This window comes from Cheilinus undulatus, linkage group 15 (genome assembly GCF_018320785.1).
Source record: "Cheilinus undulatus linkage group 15, ASM1832078v1, whole genome shotgun sequence".
NCBI lineage: Eukaryota > Metazoa > Chordata > Actinopteri > Labriformes > Labridae > Cheilinus > Cheilinus undulatus.
This window is the reverse complement of record NC_054879.1, coordinates 29948895-29967912: the sequence shown is the minus strand read 5'-3', so window position 1 is coordinate 29967912 and position 19018 is coordinate 29948895. Positions and strand designations below refer to the sequence as shown.

The 19018-nt window shown below is 39.0% G+C and overlaps 1 protein-coding gene across 1 annotated transcript in view; it reads left to right on the top strand.

Moving 5' to 3' along the window:
• slc49a4 (solute carrier family 49 member 4) overlaps nucleotides 1-19018 on the top strand; it is a 111222-nt gene that overhangs the window by 29361 nt on the left and 62843 nt on the right. Inside the window, exons 3-4 of the mRNA XM_041807431.1 lie at nucleotides 5397-5668; nucleotides 7518-7647. Coding sequence (XP_041663365.1) covers nucleotides 5397-5668; nucleotides 7518-7647 — 402 coding nt within the window. The remainder of the gene's footprint in view (nucleotides 1-5396; nucleotides 5669-7517; nucleotides 7648-19018) is intronic.

Below are 19018 nucleotides of genomic sequence, written 5' to 3'. Positions count from 1 at the left end.
AAACTAAGGCTGAACAATTTTGAACAATGTCATTGTCATTTAAATGAAGAAAAATCTATTAGAAAATAAAGGAAGTAGGATTTTTGTAAATCATTCTAAAAAAATTAAACAATGGGGGCGCGGAAGGCCGAGTGGTTGGGGCACACCCCATGTGCGCAGGCGGCCCAGGTTTGGGTCTGGCCTGGGGCCGTTTGCCGCGTGTCTCTCCCCCGCTCTTGTCTCTGTTTCCGACTATGTCCACTGTCCTCCTCTATCAAATAAAGGCACAAAAATGCCCCCCCCCACCAAAAAAAAATCAAATGAATGTTTGCATGATGTGTAGAGCATTATATTCCAACGGTCCTACCTGTTAGAGGGAAGGTTTATGTCGCCATGGTAACAGAGCTAGATCGTGCTAGTGCTGTGTTCATGGTGATTAATGCTGGTCTTTATTATAATAGGGCATTGTCTTTATTATCATATTCTTGATTATAACTGGTCTATTTCAATAGGCCACAATAGAAAGTACCGTCTAGACCTGCCCTCTGTGTAAAGTGTCTTCAGATAACCTTGGTAATGAACTGGCAGGATACAAAGATTGATAGATTTATCTCTACTGCAAAAAAAAGTTTTACACTGTTATTTTGACAGACATTCAGATTAATGAACTATTCCATCTTCTACATTTTGAAAATTGCAGCAGTTCCATATAGTGATTTAATCTCAATTTTGATTGATGTTTGAATGGACAATAAATCTTGCTATTAATTCACCCATTGATCCATTCATCTTCTTACACTTATCTGAGTTCAGGTTGACCCAGATGTCCTCCCTCTCCCCAGCAACATTTTCCAGTTCCTCCAGAGGGATTCCAAAGCACTCCTAGGCCAGATGGAATGTATAATCCCTCCAGTGAGTTCTGGGTCTGTTCATGGTCTCTCGGAGTTGGACATGCCTGGAAGACCTCCACTGGGAGGAAACCAGGAGGCATCCTGATCACAACTCCAACTCACCTGACTCCTTTCAATGAGAAGGAGCAGCGACTCTACTTCGAGCTCCGTCTAGATAGCCAGGCTCCTCACCCTGTCTCTAAGGCGTAGTCCAGCCTCCCTCCTAAGGAATCTCATTTTGTCTGCTTGAGCCGATGATCTTGTTCTTTCAGTCATTACCCAGAGTTCATGAACATAGGTGAGGGCTGGAATATAAATAGACCAGCAAATAAAAAGCTTTGCCTTCCGGTTCAGCTCCCTCTTCATCTCAGTGGTACAGTGCCTGCAAAACTGCTGATGCTGCACCAATCTGCCTGTCAATCCGGTGAGGAGTGAGTTTTTGCCCCAATTTAAGGAGTTCAAGTACCCCGGGGTCTTGTTCACAAGTGAGGGTAGATGCCAACTAGTACCAACATCGTCAGAGCTGTAATTATTTACTATTCAAATAAAGTTGTCACTCCTATTTGGCAGTGTTCTAATTTGTCATATTGTTGGTATCACTTACAAGTGGTGGACGCCAGAAACATGGCATTCCTAAATATAATCAGACTTAGGTCTGGTGTGATTTGGTGGTTTCACAGCATCTTCTTTTCTTGCTAATACCCCTGAATGTTGGTTTATTATCTTCCTTAATTGTTTTGTTTCAAGTTGGTGTTGTATGTCATCCATCATAGCTGTCCTCACTTATATTTAATCAGTCAGCTGGACTCAAAGCAGTCAAATTGTCACACTGAACACAAAAAAGTATTCTTATTCCAATGAACTCAGATCAGCCCCTTGTCCTCCCTCTTGTCCTTATCATTTCCCTCCCTCTCTGACACGTACACCATCTCACACTGCTCTGAATGATCGGTGTCTTTATAGATCTTCCACACAATCAGCCGTGTGAGTCTCTGGTGGTTTGCTGTCAGACATTTCTGCAGGGGAGGAAGGTGAGGGGTTTTCATGGCATCTGGGGACATCTCCAAGTACATCTGTGTCTCACAGCTCAATTCCTGAGTCTCAGGTTGTGCCTTACATCTTCTGTGATTTTACATCCTATTTTCACCCATTCACTGGCGTTATTATGTCTGATATTCACAACATAAACACAATTACATCATGACTCAGTTGGTATAGTTTTGTCTTAATAATACTGCAGTTATATTTGACATTCTAAGCGGCTGTAGTATGTAATTTCAGTAACTTTTCCAGTAAAAATGTCAAACATGGGCAAAAGCTTTGCGGAGCAAATCACTCCCTCACTAGTCAATCGGAGCACTTCCACCACCCATGCTCTAGTACGACTCCGGTATGTCCCAGAAGCACCACTCTGGTCCACTTTGTTGGAGATATGTATCAGGTCTGTTTTCAGTGCAGGCTGTGCAAACTGTGTCAATCCACGTAGAGCAGACTGATCCAGACCAACAGAAAAATATTCAAAGTTTCCTGTCCACTTCAAATTCCATTGATGAGGAAAAGTTAACTCTGCGTGAAACCACACATCCTTTGTAGCAATCATTGACCCTTTAACTTCATCCCGTAGTGGAAGCTTGGAATGGGCAGTAATATGGTTATACCGTTTACTGGGGTATTAAAAAATAGCCACGGTATTTATCATAAATTCCTCTAGAATATGTGTCCTTTCCAACCAGCAGCACCACTGACTGTGTGTGAAGATACTTTGAAAGTGATGACAGAGCTCCTGTTAATGATGTGAGGCTAAATTGACAAACAATATATGCACTCGGGCTGGGACGATTCACTTTTCTCCCGATTCGATTTTTTATGATTTTTTTAGGTGCCGATTCCATTTAAATTGCAATTCGATGATATAGCCGATTTTTGCAATCTTTAGTTAGCTTTTTAAACACCAGTGAAAAAGATGAATGATAATGATGCCTATAGACTATATCAGGAAAAATACACATCACGTGTATAACGATACATCTAGAGAATACAAAATAGTTATAAAATGGTCAAGTGCAGGATTTCTCAGTTTATTCACAACAATTTAGTATCAATTTCACAGAATTTGACACAGACTGAGTTAAATACTGAATATGAAGTGCATAAAGTCTATACATATGTGTGTAGTATATATATGTATAACTTATTATGTAATTTTAAGTTAATATCGAATTTAACAATGTAGAATGTGTCATCACATAATGTGTTTGTGGAGGGAGACTATGGGAGACGAGCTGATCGTCATGTCCAGCTTTAAGACTGATGGACTGTGTTTTGCGGAGGGCATGACGTGACAGGCCAGTATTTCTTTCTTGTATTACCGAAGCCGTCGTTCTTAACGACACTACACGGGACAGGTCCTTACAAACAAAACGACTGTGATTATGGTTGCATGAGTAGAGACCAGCGGTAGCTTCAACGGGCTTGTATGTTGACGTTAGCCGTTAGCTGTAGCGCTAACGCGATGATGCCTAACTAGTAGATTCGTCGTGTTGTCTGAGTATCTTACTCTGGCGTGGCATATCTTGCAAACGACTGTCTGACTCCTGTCTAAGTTTGTGCTGTCTTTAATGTTTTGGAAGCCAAAATGAGTCTACACATCCACTATGAATGCAGCAGAAGTCGCTCTGCTGGGTAGGTACAAGCAACCGGCTCACGCAGACCGGAAGTCTCGTGTGACCTCGTTGTCTCAAGAGAGAAGAGGCAAGAGTCAACTGCCAGCTAGCGATGCCTGCTGCCAACTAGCGGTCAGGGGGTGAAATTACACCACAAACTACTGCACCAACAAAGTGAATAATTAGCTAATTAATTTAATATCCATACTGCATTTTAAAATATCGATACAATATCACGCCAGGAAGTATCGCGGTATTTCAGTGTATCGACTTTTTTGTCCCACCCTTAATATGCACGCATCCACTGTATACCAGTGCATTTATACTCATGCACCATGGCCTGGCACAGCTCTGGCACATCACCCTGGTCCTTTCTGAAGTCAAACTGATAAACGTGGACTGCATGTTGTAATGCGATCCATTGTAACGTGAGTTAGAAAACACTTTAATTCTTTTTGGTATAGATCAGTGATTAGAAACTGGAAGGTTTATTAATATCCACAGGTGTTTTTCTAAGCTTCTTCATAAAATGAACTTGTGGACTGAGCTTGCCATGGAAGCACAACGTGTTTCCAAAAATATGGGGAGGGTATGACGGTATTAAAGGATTGAATATCAATTTTAAAGAAAGCAATACAATCATGAAATAATGTCAAAAATTAATGTCAAATCAACCCAAAAAGGCAAAATAATCCGCAGATGACATACTACTCCTGTGTTAACTTGTAGTTCTCCCATGATCTTGTGCCCTTTCAACCTAATGCTCAGAGCTACAAGAAGTGACATTAAATATTTAACGTTAGATAACTTTTCAGTCCTTAAATTGTGGCCTCTTCCTCTTTACTCCCTTGAAGCTAGCTGTTGCACCGTTCAAACAATGCTATCCATGCCTTTGAAAACCCTCGCAGAAGCTTTTCTAGTGGGCCTAGAACTTGGGTAACTTTTCAGATGCTTTAAAGATTAAATTCACACCAGTGGATCCAGTATTTAATGCCTTTTTATCCATTTTCAAATAATTTTTTGTCATTTTTTACCACTAACTTGAAAACTAACCATTAAATTGTTTTCACAGAATGCTTTGTCAACCAATGGCAGGCTGTTCCATCATCACATCATGCTGTGTCAAACCATATTTATTCCAGTTACTGAGCCATTTCCTGAATTCACTGTGGCCTGAAATAATGTGGCAGTGTTTCACAGCACATTCAGTCCAGAAAGTTTACACCTCTGTTGGTTGGTACTCGCTATCAACCGATACCCAACACTCTGGTATCAGAATCAGTATCCTTTAGGAAAAATGGTATTGGAACATCTCCACTTTAAAAATATTTCTGAGAGTTACAGTTGTTTTTAAACTTTTAAAGGTGTCACACTCCTCAAGACTTGGGTTATTTTATCTGTTCAGTCAGTGTACCTGCAACAGCTGGCAGCTGAAGTCTTACATATGGTTACTGGCAACGAGGGGAGGAATATCACACTGATTTACATCTCAGGAATTCATTGACAGCAACTTTTCAGGGTCACTGCAGATGCACACAGATATACTTAATATTTCAGGGACTAAACTCCATGTCTACAATAAATTAACTAAAATATGAAGTACTAGAAAAATGTATTTTAATAAATCATTCCAGCTCTTGACAAGCCTATTAATAATTAGTTTAATTAGTGTTTGAGAGACATTGTTGTAGAGGATAGTCTCATGAAAAGATTGGGAACCATGGATTCATCTCAACATTTTGACTTTTGATCACAGTTGAAATGCAGCACAAACATATCTTTACTGTCACAGTGTAATTGGTGTTTTTATTTTTAATTTTTAGAAAAGACTTGAAGCTAACTCTTCCTTCTCTGTCTGTTTCAGGTTAATTCATGGAGGTCAGTTAATGAACGGTTTGGCAGGCCCCACCATAATGAGTGCTGGCCCCTTCCTCTCCACCACGTGGTTCGCCCCCGACCAGAGAGCAACCGCCACCGCCGTGGCTTCACTCTTCGCTCACCTGGGAGGCGCCGCTTCCTTTGTGATCGGACCTCTGATCGTGCCGACCCCCAACGACACAGAGACAGGCGCCGTATTGGAAGCACCACTTCCAGACAGCACCATCAGATCCAGGATTCAGCTGGTTATGTATACAGGTAATAAAAACAAGTGAAAACCTCCCAAGGGGCGAGCAGGTTCAATAGCACATCATTTCAACATCATGTCAGCTCTGCCAAGGGACACAAATTCAATCAGGCAGAGGGGCTCCAAGAATTTAACACTAACAGCAAAAAACTAAATTATTATCTTCATAACCACCCTCTGAAAAATAGATTGATACTGCTATGCTTAACTGATTCAGAAAATTAAAAGCAACACTGAAAACAGAAACAAGCATGCTGTAATATATTGAGGCAGCAGCTTTTGTTTCAACCTGAAGTGGTCGGTTATTAATTTTCTAACAAACAAACAATGCACCTTTTGTGGTACTTATGTTCTGGAGGCTGCTGAAAGTACTAAGAGGGGTGAATGGGTTTTGAAATGTCAATAGTAGCAGCCAGCTAACACTTACCATTAAGATCAGTGTTTGATGGTAATAACTCTGTCTCCAAACTCCAAAGCCATCAAAGGAAAATCTGCAATGTAAGATTCAATGTTCACTGGGTGGAATAAGAAGCAAATTCAGAAAAACAAGAGTCAAGAGCAAAACCAACTACAGGAATGTGCTGACTAAAGAGCTGCAAACATTGAAAACATTGATTGCATCGAAATTGATCATACCTTATCATCGTTTTTTGTCTTTTTTGCCTTTATCTATAACCCTCACTTTTTTGTTATTTTTAGAATTTTAGAACTTTTTGCAAATTTTGGAAAGTGAAAAACTGGAATATCATATTGACTTAAGTCCTCAGTATTGTGATCTGCTCTTGGAGGAGTCTTGGTTGTGCTAAACTTCTTCCATTTTAGAAATCTGGAGGCCACTGTGCTCTTGGGAACTTTCAGTGCAGCAGATATTTTTCTGTAGCCTTCTACAGATCTGTGCCTTGCAGCAATCTTGCCTCTGAGATCTGCAGGCAGTTCCTTTGGTCTCATGGCTTGGTTTTTGCTCTGATATCATTGCCAGCTGTGAGGCCTTCTACAGAGCAGTGTGAGCCTTTCCAAGTTTTGTCCAATCAATTTAATTTTAAACAGGTGGACTCCAATCAGGGTGTAGAAACATCACAGCAAATATCAAGAGTAATGGGAGGAACCTGAGCTAAATTTCAAGTGTTTTTCAGAGGGTCTGATTACTCATGTCAATGTGATATTTTAATTCTTTTATTTTCAGAGAATTTGAAAAATTTCTAAAGTCCTGCTTCCACTTTGTCATGATGTTAGATAAATGAGATTAAAATATTTTGGGTGGTAGCATCAGGCTGCAACATAACAAATTTGAAAAAAAGAGAAGGCGGTCTGAATGCTTTCTGAATGCACTGTATGTTTACGCCATGGTACACGGACATGTCCACAAAGCTAAAAGCTAACTAGGTGTGGTACGCTGTTCTACAATGTGCTACCTCTGAAAAACACAACATTTTGACTTAAAGTGGCATGAAGTGCACCTCAAAGTCGCCTTTCATGGTGGCTTTAGTGGATCTTTTGAAGAATAGATTATTGCCTTTGAATCCTTAGAACCGTTGCTGATTGCCTGCCCTTGTAGGCTCCTGTAGCTGCTGATAATTTCACATGCAGTATAGAGAAATGGCTGCAACAGAGAACATTTACAAAACTAGAAAATATTTCCAAGAAGTTGAGACAAAAGTTTTTTTCTCTGATTGCATAATTTTGAGACAAGTGAACTGCATTAAATCTTTAGTCTTGTTTAGAACGCCGTTGTTTATAATCAATGGATTGTTTCTGCTGACTTTAAATGTCTTGGTGACCTTTTTAAAATGTTAAATTCTTCTCCCTGTCTCTTCTGAAAAATAAAAACCTTGATTCCTTTGTGTCTCTGTTTCTTTTCAGAGCTGGCTGCGATCGCCTTGCTGTATGCGGCAGTCGTGCTCTATTTCCCATCGCGCCCACCCATACCTCCCAGTGTGGCCGCTGCAAGCCAGAGACTCAGCTACAGGAACAGCATGTGCAGACTTTTTAGGTAACACCATACACTCTCACATACAAAGTCACTTAGAAGACCAGTTACCTCCTGACAGTTTAACCGAGACATAACCTGTATGCCGAATGTGACGTGTTCTTGATTTCACTCTGGTGGAGACGTAGAAAGCTTCTAAACTTCAGCTTTGATTTTGGAACGATTCTCAGGTGCTGTTATGATTTACAACATCAGGCTCTAAGAAAGCAGTTAGAAGTATATTTCTGCACTCTAACTGTGTCTACAGTTCCATTAGGGCTTGTTTGGGTCCTTATTTACTGATGCATTTCAAGGATCCTGTCTCAGAAAGTTTAAGTGACACGGTCTGGTGTTGGAGAAGGATATAGAATCTAAATGAAGGTTTCTGTCAGTCACCATCTGTCTGTACTGTTACCAAACAAACATCAGCTCTCCCTTTAGGTTAATTACTATGCCGTGATGGAGAAGTTGTTGTTGAAAACTACCTCTGAATCTAAAGAGGGTCAATATATTCTCATGACGGCAACCATGTTTGCAAGCAGGTATGTACCTCACCTGGAATCATATCAGCCAGATTGGCCACTGCTTGTTATTCAAGCTGTCTTTTCATGTGTTTGCTAATTCAGCCAATCTGGATGTCATGTTAAATCTCAAAGACTCTTATTTATAAAATATTTCCATAAGCACCCACATTCAGACCAACATTTTTGTTTTTTAGCTCTCTACTTTCATTACTTGCTGTATCAAGTGATGATTGTGTAACTTTTATTTTTTGTTTATTTGCTTAACTTTGGAGGTTTTATCCTTTTTTGATAGTTTTGAGGAATTTAATTAAAAGCTGAAAAGAGAAGAAGACACAGGAGGCTCAGATGCCCTATACTCCAAGTTTTACCCAGATCTTAGCAAAGGGAAGAACTAATAAAAATGGAAATTTTCTTATGCAAAGGATGGAAATATTACATTATCAAACTTGTGATAAGTACACAATAAAGGTTGTTTATTAAAAATATGTTAATGAACTACAGACAGTAAACAAATTGTAATGAAACTACTAATAGTATTTACTAATAAAATATTAAACTAAATTGTGTTTTCTGTTGCAAATAGAGGAAGCTTTGCAATCAAGATAAAATACAGACAAGTAACAAAGATAACTGAGGGCTGTGAAATTGTTGATGAACCTCAAATCTTCCTGATACATAGTTGGAGTTTGTAAGCTTTGTGAAAGGCAGAGGTAGAAAAAAGTACACAACTACTGTACTCAAGTAAAAGTACACTTACTCTGCTTAAACTTTACTTTAGTAAGAGTAAAAGTACTGCTCTATAAATCTACTCAAGTAAAAGTGAAAAGTATTAAATCTAAAGTTTATTTTAGGTATCAACTACTGAGTAGCAACTGAAGAGTTGGACAGGAAAATAATAATAATAATAATAATAATAACTTTATTTGTATAGCACTTTTAAAAACATGGGTTTACAAAGTGCTTTGACATGTGAAGAAGCAAACAGAAAAACAAAACAACAAAACCCAAATAAAAGACAAAAGCTGAATCTAAAACACTCAAAACCAAAAATATGACTGAGATAATAATTCATCAACAATATCATCTTTCCTTATTGGTAAGAACAACAAGAGAACAAATTTCCAACCAGATTGTTCAGGTAAAGTCACACCTCTATAATAAAATAAAATACACAGCAAAATAAACAGTGTTAATTGAATTCATATAGAGTTAAATTCAACACTTGACATTAGATTGGTCCACACCACATATATATTTAAACTTCACATTTCAAAGTGTTATTTTACAGTATAACAGAGCCACAGTAACCCTAACTCAGTAGATAACTTCACTCATGGTGCAAATGTATCTCAAATCAAAAACAACAAGAATCCACCAGAAACGAGACCAAAAGAACCCCAGCAGGGATCACTATACAACAGGCAACATCCAAACTTAACTAAATACATCTTAACACTCTGCCCAAGGGTTTAGTGGGAAAGTCTGCCCACACAGGCCTCCCCAGATTTGAAAATGCAGTGGGCAGAGCTTAGATCAATAGACTATTGACCACTGGTGGATCAACACTGTAAAACAACTCCAACTCTGAAGACCATTTCACTCAGAATGGAATTAAAGCTACACTCTGGGAGTTAAAATCAACTCTGAAATGTTTAACCCTGAGATATCAACACTCCAGTTTTTGCTGTTTTGGGATGTGGAATCATTCTCTTGGTGTGCTCTTGAACAGTGGTGGAAAAAGTCCAAGAGTATTGTACTCAAGAAAAATAGGTTGTTTCCACCAAGCGGTCTGATTCAGTTCAGTGTGGAATGGCACTCATTTTATTGCGTTTCCGTAGAGCAAAAGTTGGAAAGGGTCCCAAAAAACCGACCCGTACTGTCCCACTTTTTGGCACCCTTCCGTAGGGGTGCCAATCTTACCTATCCATACCAAAAAGGTGGAGCTACACACACAACAATAGGGGCTGCACTGATGTCACGTCAGCCTGCAACTCAGCTGCTCGCCTCCAGGTTTAAGTTTTGTGAATACGAAACCTTAGAAGAGTTCATTCTCTTCTGTAACTAGTTATTAATCTACTTCTTACGTAAGGTAACCTGTGAAAACATCGCTCTGTGGTTGTTGAACGTGTTTGTAGTTATTCAGGCTGCAGACTATTTTACAACGAGATCAGCACACCCCAGATTTCTGACCTAATATAGCTTGATTTTAACACCAGCTGAACTTTTCCTTTATTTTTAATGAGGCAAATTCTTACAGTACAGCACTTTCAGCTGAAATAAAGCTGTTTACTGCTTATTCCCTACTGATTTCTGTCACTCATCCTTTCTATAACTCTGCTGCTGGAACAGCAGACTTGCGCTGCATGGGACTTCCATTTCATCACCTTTACAGCCCGCCCACCAAGTGAGGGCATGGGTGTCTGTGGAAACACAAACTATTTTGGGGTTTAGTGTACCAAACCATACCAAACCAAACTGAATCAAACCAGATCCCCTGATGGAAACACGGCTAAAGTACAGTTACTGTGGTTAAAACTACTTAAGTAGTAGTAAAAGTACATATTTCAAAATGTACTCAAAAAAGTACAAGTACCCATAAAAACTACATTGTTACAGTAATATGAGTAAATGTAGTAAGTTACTTTTCACCCCTCCTGTTAAAAAACGAGATTGTGCTACCAAACACCTTTTTAATGTGAGCCACTGTAGCTAGCTCCTGTTTGAGTGCCAGTTTCCTTTCCTCCATCCTTTTTTGTTATTTAATCCATATTTTAAAAGCAAGACTGTTACTGAATGAAGAGCCATTTTGTTGAGCCTGATGATCTGGACCTCTTTAAAGAGACAGATTTCCCGTCACAATGAGCGAGACTGGACAGACATTAGCTGGGGAAACATCTAGTCCTACAAATTTTTAATTTGGAATCAATAAATTAAGCCATGGCCTTAGCTTTCACATAACAGAAGAATACAGATGATAATAAAAGCAACAAAATGGATTATTTTAAGTGTGAAACTGCTTGAGTTTAGTCTCAGGGACCCAGGTCCAGATCCGATTACACTTTACCCCGAAGGTTGTTTGTACCTGTAGCTATCGCCTTGTTCTCCTCAAAAGAAACTGATTGGTCTGATCAGTGTTCAGTGCGGCACAAATGGAGTAGAATGGTGTAGATTAGACCTTTTCGAGATTGGTTTGCTTGCCGACAAACTGGCAAATCCATCTGCTCTGCAAGGATACTGCAGGGACACTGTATGAAAGAATCATGCCTGATGTGAAAACGCCCCTACTTAGTTTTATTCCCCTTAATTTATGAGAATGATGACTGTTGCCAGGCATCTTAACAACTGCAGCATCAGGCAATAAACAAAATGTAATCCAGTCAGGGCCTCTATACATCTCTACATATTTTGTGTTAAAGTCTTCAATATGTACAAACAGCAGATTGAAGGTACATGGTTTGTTAGACTAGGGTGAGACAAAGAAATTCTCATTACATCTTTTATTGCTGAAATCATTTCTCAGGCTAAATAAAAGTCAGTCGTTGAAGCTCATGAATCGCTTCGATTCATTCCAGCATGTTATCACCTGTGTTTCAGCTTCCAACCAATTACTAGTGATTGCGTTTCTCACAGCTATGGTAAATTTAGTTTGGGGGTATTTCTGATATTTCATCTGAAAGATAACCAAAAAATATGACATGCATGTCAAAGGTACTTGCAACTATGAACATGCTGCATGATAAAACAATTTCCTTTCCAAAATATTTAACTTCTTGACAGTTTTGGAAAAAGTTTTGGTGATTTATTCAACAGATTTTCCATTATAATTATAATTGGGGGTTTTAATGAGTAATGAAAATGTGAGCCTTGTTTGTTTGAACTCAGGCCAACATTTTTATCTGTTTTAATCACTGTGTGTTTGTTTTGAAGGGAAGAAGACATCTAGGGTTAATTGAGCTTCTGGTATAAACTTTTTAACAATCAACACATTTTCAAGACTTTTTTCCCCAAAGTTATAGTAGCCGTTTTTGCCATCTTTCCTGCATAGATGCAATTGAAAATAGCACAGATTTAAGATTTTAAAAAAGTTCTCCAGCGATGACTCAAATCCTTGTTTTTTCTGGGGCAATCATAGAGTAATGGCTTTTTATAACAAGGTCATGAATCTTGGAATTGGGCTGCATATGTGAATGTTTTACCCTTGTGTCTTTAAGCTATTTTGGCAAAGGCATAAAAGAGCTAAAAGAAAATCTAGAGATGATTGAGTCACACTATTTTATGGAGCTACAACCTCCTCATCACTGCAACCTGTTACACTGTTAACTAAAGCCATGCCCATCCAGGAGGTGCTGAAAGAAGAGCATAGCTTCGTAGTGTTTTAGCCTGGCTTGTGCAGGAGTGTGGCCAGGAGAGAAAGCTAGACAAAAGCAGCCGGGGAGCTGGCCTGGCCTTGTTGGCTCCTCTTGGTCCCCCCTGCAGAAAGAAATAGCTTCACTGCAGTGCCATGTTTTCTACAGGGCCTGTGACCAGCACAGAGAGGCTTAACTTCCTGTAAGAGCTCCCTTCAGATACATGACATGAACCAGGCGGGTACTTTTGGACCGATGAACATGTCCACACTCGCAAACAAAGCGGCCAGTTTAACTAGGCCATCCAGCTGAGAGGGTTTCTGTTCCACTTGTGATAGGCAGCCTTCCAGTGACCTGTTTGGGCAGCATGTCGTATCTCTGTCCAGCAGCAGCGAGCCTCAGAATACTCCTCCTAGAAGGGTGACTTTTGATCCTGTATAGTTCCTCTGGAGGTAGATTGACTAACATTTACTCTTCAAGAAAAATAAATAAGAGAGTCATAATTTAAAGCTTTTTTATTAAGTTGAATAAATAGCTCTGCCTGTTGTCTAAGGAATTGCTTAGAGAATATTTACTCAGCTTGCATCTCTTTAGGGCTTTTTAGCCCTGTTTGCTTGATGCTTTGGTTTGAAAACTCTTTATTTTTGAGTCGGTCTCATTACAGTTATCAGCCCTGTTTCCCATGGCTGATTACAACAACAATATCATCATATTTATGGCATTCCTGTCCAGTGTCTAAGGTAATAATAACTGATAAGATAGCACAACAGGTGGAATATCTTATTATTTTTTCCCTAGGTTTCGTTAATTTGTTTTGTTTTCTTCCACAAGGAACACAATACAGCATGTAGTCAGGTTTTTTGCTACTGAATACTAGTTTAAAGCTGAGTTACACTTTGGTAACATGTAAGAGATTGTTCTTTTAAGCAGTCTGGAATTTATTTTGATATCTTAAGAGTTAATGTAAGCCAGCATCTGAAATACTTAAGACAGAGATTTTTTACACTAGAGGGAAAATAAATATGCTCTGTAAAGATTTTCCAACTTTTTACAGTCAACCTACTCCATAAGAATTCTTAGAAAGTGGTTTCCTTTTGAAGAATTTTTTTTCCCCAAAAATATATTAATTAGCAATTGTCTGCCACATTGGTAAACATAGAATTTTAGGACACTAAAAAAATCAACTTTATATAAAATGCATCAAGCCCATGTGTGCAATATCTATAAGTCCGTAAAGCTGTACATTCCCATCTTTACTCTAGTGATACAATTATGTGATACTGAAAAATATGTTCTAAAAAACTCCCTGCACTTTATATCCACCCATTTATCAGATATTGTCATCTACCATTAAAATTCAGACAGACTCAGACAACTTTATTGATTCCAAAAGGGCAATTCATTTGCAGCTCCCCCATGTCCCCCTGATCCACAATACACAGCATTTGACTGAAACATGTCATTAGAGGTCATTGAAGGACCACAAGGTAGAAGATAGTTACATAAGAAAATACATACTTAATGAAAGATGTCAGAATTTTGGAAAGTATTCCACAACCACCTTCAGTTTCTCAGGAACCCCTACTTTGAGAACCACTATCATATCATATCATATCATATTCTTACCACATAGTAGGCTTATTGTATGTTTCTTTCTTGCTTTCTGTTGTTCTATATTACTCTATTTTGTATCATATCGAATTGAATTGTATCCAATTGTAAAAAGACACAGTTTACAGCTTGCTAGTTCCAAATTGCCTGATGTTTGAATAACACAAAAAATGGTGCTATAAACAGATGAGCCAGCATTTTAAACTCACTTCTGAAAATGAATTGTAATGGATCATTATCCATTATATCAAAAATCCAGGAATGGCGGTGTCTTCGATGGCTATTTTTGTTTAAGTCCACATATCGGATATTGTATCATATCTTATAGAATTTGCTTTTTACTGTTCATATTATGTTGTCATATAATAGTGTTTTGTATCCCATCCTATCCTATCCTATCCTGTCATATCCTTTCCTATCCTATCCTATCCTGTCCTATCCTATCCTATCCTACGTGTTCTGTCCTATCCTTTCCAGTCCTATCCTATCCTGTCCTGTCTTGTCCTGTCCTGTCCCGTCCCATCCTGTCCTTTTCTCTCCTGTCCTATTGATCTTATTTTTCTCTTTTACTTTTATAATTTCACTGTTTATCATATCCTATGGCATTGTATTGTATCACATCATATTATATAATTTTGTTCCGTCGTATTGTATCACACCGCTTTGTATCAGATTGCATGGCATCATGTCTTATCATGTGATACTACTGTATCACATCAAATCAAATTGATCTTATTGTATCGTATTGTTATTCCTCTAATAATACTTAGTTTTAAGGCATTGTATCATATGATATCATATCTTCTCACATTAGCATAGCAATGCATTGCTTGTATTGTAGTGTACCCTATTGCATAGCATCCAATAACATCACTTTGCATCAAATCGTTTGATGATTTACCCAGCATTCTCAACTTAGTCTATGAGAAGCTGCTCATTGGTCAATACTTCTCTGGTAAAATTTGTTACAGTAGCATAAACTGTTGCAGTATGTGGTAGCTGACTCATCAGTTTTTCTGATTTGTCTGCCTGATACCGATCCATTGATGGATCTTCTCATCCATCGAGTCTGTCAGGATCTGAGCACTGGTTAATGATCCTCTGCCTGATGAGTGCTTCCAGCTGTTCACATCTGCCTCCACAGCAGCAGTCTAATTAGTAGGCTGAGCATCTCTACACGCGGTGCAAAGTTATCATTGTGTTCTGATCACAGTGTGAGGGAAATACTAAACAGCCAAAAGCCTGTGTATTGATGATCCCCCCTCCCTCCAGCTGACTCACTTTAGCTTAGAAAGTTGTCATTTTGATGCATTGATCCCCAGCCGGGGTCTGCCAAGGACAAATGGCACTTAGCTGATGGTGCCGCAAGCTCCGAGACTTCTTCGGAGATATTTCATCACCAGCAGGAAAGGAAAGGCTAAAAAAAATGTCCCCTCTTTCACCCGTTCGCTTGCGTCTGCTTGCTTACATTTGGTTATCTAAATAGGCTTCCGGCAGAGGAAGAAAGGTGCATGGATATTGATTTCCTGCTGTTGTGGCAAGGTTAATGAAAGATGTGCTGAGTAAAAAAAGCAAAGAGGATGCTTCATCACAGGGCTTTTTTGATTGTACCTGTATACTGCATAAAATAAGACAGACCAAACATACCAGTGATTAAAGCACACTGTCAACACTTCTGATAGTGTAATTTGGTCAGAGGAAGTTTTGCATATTGATAAAAGAACAGATAACAACAGATAACAGCTGTTTGGTCACTGAACACAGCTGAACAAACTGAAGATCGGCCAGTTCAAGTAGCTAGACAGTTAATCAGTACACCTTAAAATGCAGTGTTTTTGTGATGGAAAAACCCCAATAAAATATTGTTAACAGGATGAGAAAGGCCTGCAGCAGGGAGACAGACTGTGTTTTGGTTTTCTGTTGAGTCAAAGTGTTATGTGAATAAAAGAAGTTTTTTTTTTTTGTCTGATACACAGCAGACAAGGAAAAAGGAAAGGGTGTGCATGTGTTTACAACAACACAACAGTGTTTTCTCTGCACAGGTTATGCCTCTTTGGTCAGGTTCCCTCCATTGTCTTCAGCTCAAAGACAAACTTAAAGTGTTTATCTGTGTTTGTGCTTAGTGTTTGTATCCCTAGCAGGGGTGCAGCAGGCCCGGAGTGTTATCTCGATGTCCCTGCACGATACCTCTCAGGATGCTGCCTGCATTACAAAGAACAAGTGGATGGGGGAATAAGCGCAGGAGTTAAACGACGCCCATAAACAAAACAAACTTTGCATCCGCTGCCTGCTCTGCCTCATTTGTCAGACGCCCTGCGATTTTAATCATATTGTTCGGGTCAAGGGGGTGGCTCTGATTTAAATCTGCATGCCACCTCATTGGGCAAAGGTGATTAGCGTAGGTGTTCCGAGTGATTGTAATTGGGTTGCATGTGATTGGAGGAGTGCCACATTGAAGAGGTGATCTGTGTGAGCATACTGGATGTGCATAATTAAAGAGGCATATGGAGGTGTCGGTTTTTTCCTTCCCTGTTGTTGACGGCACACAGTGAGCTGATGAGATGTCAGCAGACAGCTGAATCAGACCCTGCAGCTCAGTATCTGTAGCCTACAGCCATTTATCACAGCTGAGAGACGCTGCTTGTTTTCACCTCGTATTTGTAAAGGTTGATTCCAGTTGATAACTTGATCAGCAGCCATCATCTGGCTAAGCTAGAGCTGGAAAACAAACAGACATAATGCTGGTCAGTGTGCACAAAAGCCTTTTTACAATCAAAAATAGTTTATCACTGAACAATACAAAACCCTTTCTCTGATGTGAGCACCTGCTGTTTTAAACAGTGTTTTATTACTGTAGATCGAAATTCTGTAGGAATTAAGAAGACAAAACAAGCAATTTAACTTCAGGGTCGACTAAATTTGAGCAAGCATTGTTCACTTTTTTTCCACTGTTTTGCAGTCTTAATGTCAAATCAATGAGAATCAAAATAATTAATAAGTTGTTTGTAAAAAAAAAAAAAAAAAAAGCAATCAGAGGGAGCAAAGCAGCAGACTTTTTTATAATGAAAAAACAACCAAATCTTTTCTTCCCTTTTTACAATTAGTATAAAGTAAATGTCTGAATCCTCCTTGAAGCATATATAGTCTATCACTGTCTGATGGATGATTTATGCCTTCTAGAGAGGATGTTGATTCCTCTGCAATTTAGGTGAAGCATTAAATGACTTCCTTTATGTGCTGCAATAACATCTGCAACGTAAAAGCATCCTTTCTTTGTCAATAATATCCTGGAGAAGATCCTGTTCATCTGTTTAGTGTCAATTCAGCTCATCTATTTAAGTTTAACTGCATCTTCACTTCGGCTCACTTTATGGGTATGATATTAAAAGAGAAACAGATTTTGTCATGATTTCTCTTAACTTAAAAGTGAAGATCAGACTTCACATTTTCATCACCATTATAGTCCGATCTGACAGTTGTAGGGTTTCAGGACCCATTGGCCCTGAAAATCTGTGGTTTAATCTCTTGTAGTACGTCTTAGTGATTGGCAATCCATAACATGTCTGAGGCACCACAACTTCCTGGTAGAAAGCCTAGAGTGTTTTGTTTGTGTCCTGCCTGTTTTGTTCCATGACATCAGTGATGTTTAACAATAAGAGCAGTCTACACAAATGTCACAAATGTAAACAAACCAAATGGCAAAGTGAAAGAAGAGTGAAGTCAGTGCTTTGAGGTGCAACTATGAGGAAGGAAAAGTTTGTCAAGCTCTGACAAAAAAATCCCTGCCTTTGTGATGTGTCATACAAGGATGATCTCAACAGACTATAAAAGAGAGAAATGTTGGTTAGAAATAACAACCGGTTAATTATTTCTGTTAGGATAGCATCAGATTAGCATATCATTAATACTATCAAGCCCCGCTCTTCCTACTTTCAGTATCATCACATTGCTCTCAATGACTGATCACAACTCACTGAGTTGTCTGTCATGTCCATCTGTCAATTAATGGCTTTGCCATTGCCTTATCTGACATAATGACCACCGTAACAGATTAAAAAAAGAAGTCTATTGTGCCCTTGGCTTAAGTTTGGTGCAAAAACATCATGATGTGGCAAAGAATCCTACTCATTGACGCATTTTTTGGAGGATTGCGAAAAATTTCCCTGTCATTTGACCGACTGGAATAATGGGAATGACCATGCATTTCAGCACAGTCACAAAGACTGATGCACAGACCTTTCTTTTTTGCACATGGCCTAACAAGGAGGTTATTAAATCTATTGCAAGTCTCATAGGCTTACACAGCAGATTAGTCAAAGCATGACAGTGTTGGGTAGCGTTGCTTTTGAAACTAACTCGTTAGATTACCGCGTGACATACTGAGAAAAGTAATTTGTTACATTACTGCGTTACCTACCTAAAAACCTAACACATTAGAGTACATTGCACATGTAGACATTGCATTACTAAATATTAAAACCCTTTAGCCACTTGTTTCACTCGGCGTTTGTAAAAACAACAGATAACAACCACACGTCTGCATTTGAATGTGTAGACTCTAATGCCGATGTACAACTCTTTAACATTCTCACAATCTGACAACAAGCTGAGCAAAGGCACACAGAATCACTCCAACGCTGTGCGTAATAGTGCGTAATTAGAATGGCTGCACAGCTGGTTCAATGAAAGCAAACAGAGCTTTCAAACGTACGTTTCACCATGATGCTGTTCTTGTCCCTTGTATCCAAAAATCCATCATAATGGGGATAATTCCACAGTGTCATGCTGTCCTCTCTGTCATCTCGCTGGCTCAACAAGCTTACACTGCGCGCACAATGGCACAGAATGTTTACCTTCCACTGGCAGGGCACTACGTGCCAACATAACTACTGGAACAAAGAAGGACAAACAGAG